The sequence below is a fragment of the Megascapheus bottae genome, chromosome 33 (assembly GCF_031878675.1).
Source record: "Megascapheus bottae isolate mThoBot1 chromosome 33, mThoBot2.hap1, whole genome shotgun sequence".
Taxonomy (NCBI): domain Eukaryota; kingdom Metazoa; phylum Chordata; class Mammalia; order Rodentia; family Geomyidae; genus Megascapheus; species Megascapheus bottae.
In genome coordinates, this window is record NC_143541.1 from 858,675 (window position 1) to 872,463 (window position 13,789).

At 35.5% G+C, this 13,789-nt stretch overlaps 1 protein-coding gene across 1 annotated transcript in view; it reads left to right on the forward strand.

Moving 5' to 3' along the window:
• Window positions 1–13,789, forward strand: part of Cntn6 (contactin 6) — a 241,485-nt gene that overhangs the window by 110,529 nt on the left and 117,167 nt on the right. The window contains 1 exon segment of the mRNA XM_090324028.1: window positions 827–1,002. Coding sequence (XP_090180154.1) covers window positions 827–1,002 — 176 coding nt within the window.

Here is a 13,789-nt window from a genome sequence, read left to right on the forward strand (position 1 = left end):
TGATTGGGGATTCCGGTAAAATTGGGAAGTAGAAGAGAGATGAAAGTAAGTTTTGGTTAAAGAATGAATGGTTATTCATTTGTCTTAACAATGACAAAGTGCAATTTTAGAACTTATATCTTTGAACAGAAACACACAGCTCCATTGCTCTTCAGGTAGTTAATTCATGGACTAAAGGATTATTGACTAAGAGCTGAGCAAAGAGACGTCCTGCTCCCTAAAATAAAAACTTCTCAAGCGGCATTTGTTTTGCTAACATATAATTTTCGACTGGCACTCGTCAGTGCCATTGAAATTTTGTCAGCATGATTAATTTTTGAAGTAACAGACTCACAAAGACAGCCCTTCTCTGAAGCTGTCAGGTTATTCTTGCCTTGTTATCAGGCTCCAATTAGCAGCATTTGAAGGTCTTTGTTGGCAATTTTGTGCCATTGGTAATATAACTTGCTTTGATTTCTATCTCTAAATCATTTTTGACCTTGACTTATATGGCACCAGCTTCCTTGAGAGTTCTAGGATGGTATATATAATTTGAAAGGGCTTTAAAGAAATAGGATGGCCAGTATTATTGGCTTTGCGTTTCATTTTGTTATTTCTCAGGTCAAGGGTTCTGTCGCCTTTCTGGATACAGTTGAATGAACTTCTTGAAGAGTACAAGGGTTTTCAAATAGCCTAATTATTGGTATTATTGTGTTCAAGGCGTTTACCTTTGGAGAGTCTGGAAGCTTTTTGCTTTGTTGTTGAGTGTGAAGGGATCAAAACTGCATATTAAGACAAGTCACAATGGATTCTGTGGGTTATAAGTTGTTCTTTTTTTCCTTTGAAGGTGGAAGCAGAATGCCACGGACATTGATCTGAGCCTGAGTTATCACTACACACTGGAAGGGGGCAGCTTGGTCATTAGGAGTCCTCACACAGATCACGACATTGGCACCTACCAGTGCCTGGCCACCAATGTTCTGGGGACTATTCTAAGTCGGAAGGCAAAACTACAGTTTGCATGTAAGTTTGGGGAGGGGGGTGGATATTGCTGCTCCCTGTGTTGCTGAATAATATAATATTCATAAGAATGATATGGGGAAAGGCAAGCTTCTCCAGAAAGATTTTATGCAGTTTAAATTGTTTTGACTAATTTGTTACCTGTGACTGACATCTGTAATCTGAGCTACTGTAGATCTGAAGACTACTGTTCTAAGTCAGCCTGAATAGAGAAGTTCCTGAGATTCTTATCTCTAAGTAACCTCCCCCTGCCCCCAAAAGCAGAATGTAATGTCTGAAATAGCACTAGCCTTGAGAAACAATAAAAATTAAAAATATAATTCAAACAAACAAACAAAAAACACCCCGAAGTGATGGTATCCAGGTCCTGAGTACCTGCTAGCCCACACAAAACTTTTCATAGTGTATTTTGGGGATCTATATAATAGAAACCTTTCTCCACATACACACAAAATAGCAAAAGGGGAAAAAAAGTATCAGTGTCATTTTATTTGGTGAATTATTTTTAGAAAGATTTCAGAATTTCCACATAGAAATAATAAGAGTTTTCTAATATAATGGTATAGCCCCTTTAATTTTTTTTTTGGCTTTGGATATTTGTGTGCAGAACCCACAGGAGAAAATCAGAGAGCAGAGGTGTCATTGAAAAGTGTGGGGGGGTATTCTTCCTAGAAGGGCAATCTCACACCCACAGTGAAATGGAGGAGGAAATGAAGTGGTTGCCAAAGGCAGGCTTTATATTAACTGTAACAGTGTCCAGCTGCATCACATAAATGTCATCCAAGTAATTACCTCGGTGACATTTGGGGACATTAGCCGATGAACAATAGACATACTGCTTCTTAGATTCCTTATATATTGTGTTTCCAGGGACAAAAATGTTTCTTATTGGCTTCAGTGAAAGCCTTGTTGAAGAGTAATTGTATCTGTAGATGTTGACAACGTGGGAGGCTTGCATTTCTCCTTTGTAGAGAGAGCTCCCAGTACTCTGGGCATTGCACTGCCTGTCTGCAGTCTTAACTGCTACTCTTCAGGGGCTCATGGAAATGTCTGTGCTGTCTTATAATTTTAAGAAATTGAATGATTTTAAATTTCAGTGAAAAATGTGTGCCCTAAGTCCACCTTACAAAATTACTTTAGTCATCAGAAGATAGATGAATTGATAATTGGGTCTGCTTCTCCTTGAAAAGCTGATGTTGAAAGGTCTTTTACGTGAGGAGTCTCATAGCCTACACATAATTCTATTTTTATTGAGATAGCTTTGTTTCTGATCCTCAATGCATGTCACCCTATCATCTATCTGTCTGCCTATCTATCTATCTATCTATTTATCTATCTATCTATCTATCTATCTATCTATCTATCTATCTATCTCTATCATCTATGAATCTACCTATACACACATGTATTTTATAGAAATGTGTGCATATTCATACATCTACACGTATCCATATACACATATTCAAATATACACTTGCATTACTTATGCACACTTACATTGCTTTTGAGAAGGCACAGTTTGTGCAAGTGGAACAAGTCAATGGAAAGCTGGGCGTGGTGGCTCATGCCTCTAATCCTAGCTACTCAGAAGGCTGAGAATTTAGAATTGTGATTCAAACCATCCCCATACCCTAGAGAACAAGAGGCTCTTATTTCCAATTAATCAGTAAAAAAAACGGAAATGGGGCTGTAGCCCCACAGGAAGTAGGGCAGTAGCCTTGAACTGAAGAGGGCAGTTCAAGCCCCACACCCACACACATAAAAGGCAATGGATCTAAGGAGAGTATACATGGACAGAGGTTGCTAGGTTGCTAACATTTTTAAGAGAGTCAAGATAATTATAATTGATTTCTGCATTCTGGCTAAGATCATAACTTGGTAAAATAATAGAGAACAAAATATAATTGTCACATTACTGAAATGAGCTTTTATTCCAGAGGCTGAATGATTCTATCACAATAATTAATTCTCCTGTGTGTTAAGGCAATGTCCCTAGAAGGTACATATAATTTGAATCCGATTTCAGAATGATAAATTTGACTCTCTGGAAAGAAGATTCCATATAGAGTACAGTATTTATTTGCTAAATAATTCCCAGATTTCTCTAGCAATAATTATGGATTCCATCTGTTCTTGAAAACAACTGATTATCTGAACCTATCAAAGTATTCTTCTTTAAAAAATACCTTTAGTTATTTATTTCTTTTAATTGTTCCTCAATTTTTAATAAAAAATATTCTTTAAAGTTATTTACTTAACTTATCCTCTTGTTTGCCTTTTAAAAAATCTGTATGATTTGGGGGCTGGGAGTTTAGCCTAGTAGTAGAGTGCTTGCTTAGCATGCACGAAGACCCAGGTTTGATTTCTCAGTACCATATACATAGAAAAAAGCCAGAAATGGTGCTGAGGCTCAAATGGTAGAGCTCTAGCCTTGACAAAAAGAACCCAAGGACAGTGCTCAGGCCCTAGGTCCAAAGCCCAGAACTGACAAAATAATATAATAATAATAATAATCAATAATTTAAAATATCCATATGAGTCTAAGAATCTGTACTGATAACATATTTTTTCTTTGCCAAAATTTGAACAAAGGTTAAAAAATGAGAAGAGATTACCTGCCTTATTTAAATGAATGAGGGAAATGAAAACTTTGGTCATTACTGAGTTCCTTGTACTTTTGTAAGTGTTCTTGAGGGATGACTAAAGGTATATGATTGTTGATCCTTTAAAGCATTGTTATTATTCATTCATTTAGAAAGTACAATGCCCCATATTCACGAACTTATCTTTCTCCTATCAAGGTAAAATAAGGAGGCTTTGCCCCTAATACTGACATTTGAAAACACAGAAGAAAGGAGTATGCATTCTCCTTCAGTCCTATTTTAACAATGATGTCATCACATGTGTAACAAAAAGTTCCTGAAATACATAGCCTTCTTTATCCACTGTTTGATTCCTCATCAACTCCATGAAATCCAGCAGTGGTTGTTTTCCTGAAAAAGACTGGTAGAATAGTGATGATGGTTAGAGAGAGGGCTATGATTCAGACAGATGCCAAGTTCAAATTTCATCTCTGTTAAATGCAACATCATGAACTCTGGCCAGTCTTAACAGCATTCAATGTTTAGCAAGCAATAATGGCTGCCACAGCGGAGAGAGAATTAACTGAGACAATAGAGTAAAAAGTCTCCCATTCATGTACATGGTAAGACAATTACAAACATCGCTTTTCTTCTTAAGTTTATTGTTTCTTTTAACTTAGCCAGTGTACATATTTCAGTCTGCCACTCTGCTCAAAAGAAAACTTTTCAAGTTTATATGCTAAAGCTTTCTTCACATCAGTTTCTAATCTTTTATTTTCAAGTCTTTTGGATATTTTAGTCTATCTTCTTTTTCATGAACCATCATAGGAGGAAGATTCCATTGCTGTTTTTGTTTTATAGGTTACAAGGTCAAGAATCACTGAAATCAAGACTTTGTTATGATATATTTTTAGAGAACACTTTTCTTAATTGTTATTAAGACTTATTAAAGTTATGTAAAGAGGGTTTGCAGTTACATCAGTCAGGGAAGGAGGTCATCTCTTTTAGACAATGTTGCCTCTTCCTTTACTCTCTCCCTGCTTTACCCTTCAATAGCTACCCACAAATTGTATAGTTCATTTTTAACATATTGTCTAGAAAGAACCACTGCTGCATTTGTTTATATGTTGGCCTTTCAGTTCTGTACTCCCTTATCCTTCCAAATGCCGGTAGAAGAATAAACAAGACAAAAAGAAAAGAAAAAAAACAAACAAAAAAATAAAGAAAACAACCTCTTGTTTCTAGTTCCTGGAGATTAGCTGCCTCCTGAGTAGCTAGGGTTATAGTCATGAGCCATCAGGGCCTGGCTGACGTTTTTAGACTCTGCCTCATGGTGAATCATCTTACTATGGAGTAATACTGAAATGTGAATTATAGTTTGTTCAAAATTGATTACTAAATCTTTAATCATCTATATAACCTAGAAAACTCATTCACTTCTCTAGGCTTTTAAATTATTAGATTATAAAAAATTTGAGGTATTAGATCATAAAAATTCCTTTCAGATTTTTAGCTTAATATTCTGCCCTTTGAGGAAATCAGATCCAGTTATCTTTCTAGTGAATGATAAAAACATTGACTTTTAAAATTATGTATAACAGGTCTCCATTCTTTTCTCAAGGTCTTTGGTGGTAAAGGTTGGGTGTAGATTGAAGTAGAAGGTCTTCCTTTCATACAGGTATTAATGAATTACTCTGTTATCCTATGAGAGAACGTCACATTTGTCATTGCCATTTAAAATGTTATTCTTGAGAAACTGAGTTAGTTATTTTGAAGGAAACCTGTGATTTCCTTTTTCTTTTTAGATTCTTAATATAGAATTCTACCAATGGGAAAAAATAAACATTTAGAATAAAATCATAAATAAGACTTTCTGATCATATGTTAGTTCATATTTAACCACCGATACTATTTCCAACATGTTTGTTCCATTATAACTAAAGGAAAACAGCTAGACTGGAACCTCCTAATTACTTATCCACTTAAGAACACCTAAATTATATTCATCAAGCAAAGTTCTAGGACCAAAATATGAAATTGAAGATTTCATACACAAATAATGAATGGCCTCAAACAGTGTACACAATGGATTAAAAGAGGTTACCTAGCACTGTAAGGGATTGGTTTATGGAAACTGGATCATGAGATAGAGAGAAGGCACATTTCAAAAGCTTGAATCAGAATCTTCATTAGAAATCTGAGGACTCCACACAGGTTCAAAGTCCCCAAAACTTGCAGCCTCCAGTGAACTGAATATTGTTAGAAAATAGAGCCACGAGGGGAATTGAGTAAAGAAAGAGCAGAAAGAAATTACAACAAACCATATCAACTCTAATGGAGAGTTAAAGACAGGTACCATGTGGTATCTGAAGAGAGTCAGGAGAAACAAGTCATAGTATAATGGTGGAAGAACAGGAGGGGCCAAGGTAACATTATGGTTAGGGAGCAGGGTCAGGGGGAGCTCGAGAGTTCAGAGTCTTGTGAGTTCATGGTTCAGGTCTGACAGGTTGAGGAAACTATTGTTCAAGTCCCTGCCCCAGAATGGAAGTAGATTCCATTTGTACGAGCTTATGGACAGTCCCCAAGATGGTACCAGTTATACCACTGTCAAGATGAGGGTCCAGGGTGGAAGGGAACTGTCTAAATTTTCTGCATAAGAGAAAGGACAAGGGCAGTGTTTGAAAGCAGCAGGGCTTAATTGAGTGTTGAAATAGTATTTGCTGTTCTAAACCAAGAAATGGGGTAGAGTAAACCATTCAAACTGAACATACAGAAGAGGCAAAATGAATGTGTGGCCAAAGTATTAAGGAAACTTTGAGGAGTGCATCGTAGTAACAGGAATGCAAGACAACCTTCAAAGAATTACTGGTTTTTGAGGTTGATGCTGAAAAATAATTTGAAGGTTGTACAAAAAAAGGCCCTTGGATTCAAGGTTAATGTGAAATATTGTGTTAACTGAGTAATACTATGACATCCCAAAGAAACAGGGGAAATGCTATGGACAGATGCATGAGAGGCAAACTGTCTTGTTTCAGAATGTTCCACAACCAGTATGGTGCTGTGGGCAACTATTCACACTCATGTCAAATGAGATGGTCAGTACTGACCACTTCCTATAAGTTGATAAGTGAACATAATACTTGATTTTCCTGTATGTGTTGAGCCTTTAGGACCACATGTTCTGGCTTGGTGTTTGTTTGTTTGTTTGTTTGTTTGTTTTTCTCTTCAAGGCTGGCACTCTACCACGTAAGCCATCCTTAAATTTCTAGCTTTGTGCTGTCTAATCAGGGTTAAGAGATTCACTGACTTTTCTTCCCAGGGTGGCTTGGAACCATAGTTTTCGTATTTCAGCCTTTTTGATAGCTAGGATTATAGGTGCAAGCCTTCAGCATCCCGTTAACCCAATCCTTAGCACATGAATAGAAAATTTAGTGGTGACTGGTAGATTCTTAAGATGAATATCAGGAGTTAGTTAGGGACCTGGCCATGCAACAAGTGGTGAGAGAAGGTCTATATTTCAATTTTTATCATCACACCAATGGAAATATTTGAAGAATGTTAAGGATTTTGCAGTTGTTAGCTATTTGAAATGCTATATATTTTTCCTTAAATATGTTAGGCTGATACTTTAATATTACCAATATTTAACTACTGTGCTCATATTTAGGAGTGATCTGAAGTTCAATTTTTAAAACAAATGTGAAGGGGCTAATAATTTTTACACCAGAAGTCCAGGAGAGATGTTCAATGTTCACAGTTAAAATGCAATAAAAATGCATTTTAAAGGGTTATAAACATGCAGACATTTATAATCATCATATTTTTTTCCAGAAGAATGAAAACCATTTATACCTTCTAGGCCATTCATCTCTATTCCAAAACTGTAAGCTATTCTGAACCATTTTTTATAGATGGAGAAATTCAATGTGATAAAACTACTTTGTGTGCCCAAGGTCATACAAACTACAGTAGATACAGAATTTGTCCGATCAAAATGTGTTTTTAACATTTATTAATTTTGTAAGTAGAGAAAGTAAAGTATAATCCTCGTAAGTGAACAGTTGTAATCAGGGTTAAATGTGATGTCATATGTGCTGGTTTGAGTCTGGTCCTAAGCAGAAGTAGGCCCAGAGTTTTCAACACCTGTGCCCCCCCCCAAAATGCAAAACACATCAAGAAAAAAAATGTAAGAAAACTATGACAGTATAACAAAATATATTGTTATTTGGGAATCAATGGCAAGATCCAGAATAGCCACATTTTGAGAGGTCAAATTAGGAGACTTTATTAGGAAGCCAGTGATTGCAGGTTGACTCCTCTCTCAAAGACCTGCACGCTAATATACACTCATCACTCTTAGGAAACTGAGCAGTGAGAATAGGAGAGGAAAAGAGGAGCAGGAAAACAATACTCACAAACCAGATAAACTTCAATGGAGAGCTGAAGTGGCTTGCCATGGTGACCTGAGGAGAGTCAGGAGACATGAAACATGGTATGCAATGGTGCCTGAACTGATCAGGGACTACAGAGGATGAGGGACAGGGGACAGGATCACAAGGAGCTTGAGATTTAGCAAGTTCATGGCACAGGACTAATGGTCCATGTGCAAGCCCCTGCCCTTGCCTCTAGAAACTCTGGCACACCTATCACCTGGGTAGTGGAACTTTAACTTCATTCGCACAAAGGCAAGATGGTGCCAGTAAAATTCAGTTCTCTATCTTGCACCATATTGCCAAGTTGGCATTGGTTAGACTCAGTACCTGTATGTCAATATCTGTCCTAATATCAAGACTTTTGATTCCTGGAAGAGAATTTATAAGATAGGTGCAGACTTGAAAATGGTGCGTATTTTTATTCCATTTCTCAGTCAAGGTCTTTGCAACCAGGAGGAAAACTTCCCTCCTATCAAAAAGGTTAAAATAGACACCAAGAAGTGCCACAAGTCATTAAAACAATTTTCTATATGAGTAATGCAAAAAAGTTGCCTATGAACCTGATAGTTGGGTGATAACGTTGCATTTACATCTGGAAAAAGAAATTAAGATCCAGGAAAAGAACTTTATAAAACAGCACTTAAAAATGCTTTTGAAACATGTAAAGTCTCTGATAATTGTGAAGTGTGTATTAAGTGGGTAATGCAGATCTAATTATAAATGAAAATGCTAAATGCCTTCCAACCTTTTTATACATCAGAAAAGAGCTAGCTAAACAACACACTTGAAGAAAATTGTTTTCTCTAATTTCTAAAATTAAAAGGAAAGTTGATAAGTTAATATTTTTATTATCATGCTGAAATAGCACTTAGCCATGTTGCAATAGATTTAATGTTCTAGATTTGTATTAACAAAATAATAGCATAACTTCCAATTGGTATATCAAGGAGAAAACTTTGCTTTTAAAATTCAGATCTTAAACAAATGGGCTGTGAGCAGTTACATAAAGTATACCAAACAACTATTATTTTTATCTTAAAAATCAACAGGAATGTAGATTATTCATTGCTGTTACCTCAATTTTCCCATCATCACCGCTGGAAATCTACTTATGTATCTTACCAAAAATGATACATTTTTGGAACTCAGCCTTTTCCAATGCCTTCTTCTACTTTATTCAGTAGGAACTAATCTTTCTTTCTCTCAATTTGAATAAAACTGCATATTTAAGCTACACAGGCTAAAAGTAAAGGTAGGAGATGGAAATAACAGAAAGGATTCATCCTATCAAACCTGGAGCTTCTGTTTTGTAAAACTGAAAAAGAAACAGAGTCTAAAGGTTTATTATTATTATTTTTATGCACTTTGACAAATGGTGTTAAGGATGTATGTGCATAGTCCACATAGATTCAGCTTTGTGTAGTTCATAGAAGTGGCTAAAATTACAACAAAACCTTAAATACAACAAAGAATCAGATGAAACATTTTAGTGCATTTTTGTATGTATGGACAATATTATTTAAGAAGAAAATTATAAATAGGGGTTTAGAAAGCAAGTACAAATATTAAAGAACTTGAAACCCCTACACATGTTCTTTATTTTAAAATATTGACATTTGACAATTCCTAAGATATATAATGAATATCCAAAAAAATACAGAAGAAATGTAGACAGCTCAATGAACCATTACTAAATGAAGCCCAAGAAAGGAATATTTCAAATGTCACAGTAACATCCCTTCTACCACCTTCCTCTTACAATTTTCTGCTTCTTCTTCCATAAATTAAGCCATATCATGACTTCCAGATCTTCAATTAACTACGTGACTTGTTGAATTCATATAAATTAGAATCATGCACTCTATGTTTGTTTGTTTGTTTTTTAAAGTCTGGCTCTTGAGTAAAATGTTGGTAAGATTTATCCATGATATTTAAAGTTGTTATACTTGACTCTCATTCTATATAATGTGTTGCATAAATAAAATTTTTAATATATAATGTCTGCTGTTATTAGAAATTTGAGTTCAATGCCCAGGACTGATGGCTATAGTAATCTATTGCGTAAGTCCCTGTCCCATGCTTCTATGGATTGGATTTCATCTTTCTATACCAAGGCGCCAATTAGACCCAGTATCCTATTTCAAAATAAAGCTCAGAAGTGAAGTCAAGGATATGAGGAAATAGTGAAGCAAGGATCACATGCTTGCTGGGTATTCTTAGTATTTAATTACTTCCATAATCATTGGACTGGTTCTTGTCAAATTGTATCGTAGGATGTAATCCCTTGTGGCTCATAGCTAAAGCCAACTGTGACTCAGTGGATTTAAATAGGTCCTAGTATTTTACATTCCTAGAAAGTTTCCTGGGATCATTGACGTTGCTTAACGCTATTCTGAAGCAGATAGTCTAGAATTTCCCTTAGTTCAGAGCCTACAGAAAGACTACAGTGGCTTTACAACATTTCAACTGCAAGATTGCAACATACATGTAATTTTTACATTCCAAGAACATATTTATAGAGCATTTTCTGTATATCAAATGCAAGTATAAGCAAAATAATGTATTTTTTGCAGTTTTCTATCCATGTCAATATAACTATAGGCTCACTTTTTCCTTTAATAAGGAAACACATTAATGCTATTGGAATAAAGAACAAGGGAAAAATTGTACTCATGAATTCAACAAAGCAATAGGTTTTCAAGCTGTAATTTCTTTCTAGAAATATTATCCTCATAGGCAATGTTTCTAACTCAAGACAGAAAATGCAAATGAGGAAGAGCTTAGATCTATAGACATGATTTAACAAGTCAATTGCTGGGTGTTTTCCCCCTTACTGAGAATTGTACAATGGGGAGATCAACTTTCACATAAATATTAATAAGTTGTTTTGCATAAATCAAATTTGTTTTTGTGAATGGAGATTATGTAGCCCTTCTTTAGTTTATCTAGAAATCCCTTCCAAACAAACTACTAGAATTCTTCTTACTAGGGTCTATCCCTGGAGCAGAAAGGATTTATTTTAATTATTTCATCAGGATTAAGGAAAAGTAATCAAATATAAACAACTGTACTAGAGGGATGCATCCATTGCCAGCTGTCTTGGAGCTTTCTGGAAGGCTTTCTGCTTTTGTGTGTTATACTGTTCTCAATGCTTATTTAGAAGTTAAGCGTATCCTTTCCACTTAAAAAGATAATAAATATGTCTGGTTCACGCTTAAAATTTAGGAAATTCTCTTTTGTAAGTGTAGCCAATTGAAGACTATGAATATTGTTACTGATGTAAGTATTCACATAAATAGTAGCTAACACACATATATATCCAGTGAATCAAATACAGACAAAACAATTGCAGGGGCGTGGTTAAATTCTTCCAGCAAGGAAATGGCAAATCTGGGCTGACTGGCAAGAACATTTGGCTTTGAATTCAACATTGCCCTTTCAAAGCATTCTGCCACAGTAGGCATTCTAAAGAAGTATCTTCCTCTGGGCTCTGTATCCACTTGTCTCTCTTTCATCCTCTACCTTTCTTTATTCCATAAACAGGAAGGAATTTTAGTCCATGGGGTTATGGATAAAACTGTTTCTCCCCTTGGCTACCTCTTTTCATACTCAGAATAAAGAGGGAATGATAAAAACTCTTCCCAAACACCCTTCCCCTCCTTGTAGATCACAGCCTAAGTATGGGCATCTTAGCTCTTGGTAAGACTCTCTTCTCTGTAGGTAAAGCATCAGAATGATCCCAGTTATAGATTCTCATATGTTCTGGATACTAATTCCTGGTCAGATAAAAAGTCTAAAAATAATATCTCCCATTCTGCAAAAATATCAATAAAATGATTGGTGATTGTTTATTTTTCTGTGCAAAAGTTTCTCCATATCATCCCACTTAGTGAATATTACTTTCATTCTCTATGATTTGGGGACCTTATACAAAACATTGCCTGAGCCAATGATTTTTTCTCTTTTCAAGTTCTCTTCTAATCTGACTAAAGGAGGACAGCATCTCCCATATGCCATCCTTAGGAGAGAAGCCTAGAAGTGTACTTTAAACAAAAATGTTGTGTGACTTCATTCTTCTCCTACTTAGTTTTTAATGTAATTATGATATGTGATATGTAATAATTATTTGAGCATAAACAAAGCCCACCTAAATTCTGCTAAAAAATAATTATACATATACCCACATGATCAGAGAAACAAATATCTGTTATTTGTGAACAGGTTTTCATTCTACCAATAAATAATATAAAAGTGCTTTTTGTAAGTAATGAGAGGTGAGTGACTACTATGGATTCAAGGCATTGTTGGTAGACAAACCTGCTCAGCTTTTGAAGTGAGAATGGAGGAGGCTGCAGTGGACAGGTGTAGGTAAAATTTAAATTGAATTTTAAGGGAAGTCATGGGTTATGGGTTATACTACCTGGGTTGCAGGAGTTGGTGGGAGAGAGTGTTCAGAGAGGAAGTATTACATGGGCTAAGGGAATTAGGGAAAGAGCCATGTTCTGAAAAAGGATATAAGTGAGACTTGCAACTGGGGCAAGAATTTGTATGTCACACTGGGAAAACACTACAACATGAGGTGGGAGTGGGGGAATAGAAACAATAAATCCTTGTAAATAGATAGGAACACAGGGTGGGTTTTCATATGAAAGCTGATTCTGAGACCTTAGACTTTTATTTAGATTTTGATTAATTTTCTAAATTATAGTTGCACAAAGGAATCTCAATTCAATATGTCCATTTGTAAGTATAATGCATCTTGGTCAGTGTCACTCCTTTTCATTCTATACCCCCATTTCTCCCAACCCCTCCCTGCCTCCCATTACCTGGCTCCATTTGCAGATGTACATTGAATAGCATTACTGCACTTAACTTTAAAGATCTTCTAGCACTAGTTATTGTTGAGGGAAAATTATTAGTAGTAAATGATTTATAATTTACATATTAGGATTTTATATGTCCTCAAATATATATATATATATATGTAATTTCTGGTTTCTTTAAAGAGATGCTCATTGTACTCCAGATGGTAAGAATTCCAAGATGATTAAAGTAGAACAAAGGAAGTAGAAAGCTCATGTAGAGAGTATCTTGACCAGCCAGATATAATGGAAAGAAAGAGATGATAAGTAAGGAGATATAGTTCCAAGAAGCTCCTGCCTGCACCACATTAATTTTGGCTCAAACAAGGACACATGAGATGTCTTTTTCTTTTTCTTCTTCTTTTTTTTAATAGAGATGCTCTGTTTGAAGAAGGTATAAAGTTGAAATGATAGAATATTCAGTTCCTGAATTTTTTTGTCCACTGATCCATATCAAACTGAGAATGACATATATGTCAATGTTAAATTGAAGCCATGTGGATTTTCCGGTGGCAATCCGTGGGGGTCATCATGAATAAAATGTTCAGTTGTAAACCAGACACAGTGTTTCACATCTGTAAACCCAGCTATATGGAAGATAGAGATAGAAAGGATTGAATTTCAAGGCCAGCCTGATATCGCAACAAAATAATCATAGTGTGGTGTTTCCACTTGTGAGAGGGGAGATGTAGGTACAAGGATTGCATAGAATTTAGCTAGCATGAGACAGGCCCTGAGTTCAAACCCCAGAAGTGAAAAAAATAGTCATGAAGAGGAAGCTTGGAAATAATCCCCAAATTAATCCAGTATGTACATCTGTCTATTCTATACTTTTAAATTGCTGCTAGTATCCGATTATACTATTCTTCAATAATTATTTTAGATGTTTTATTGATGTTTCTTAGATTTCATT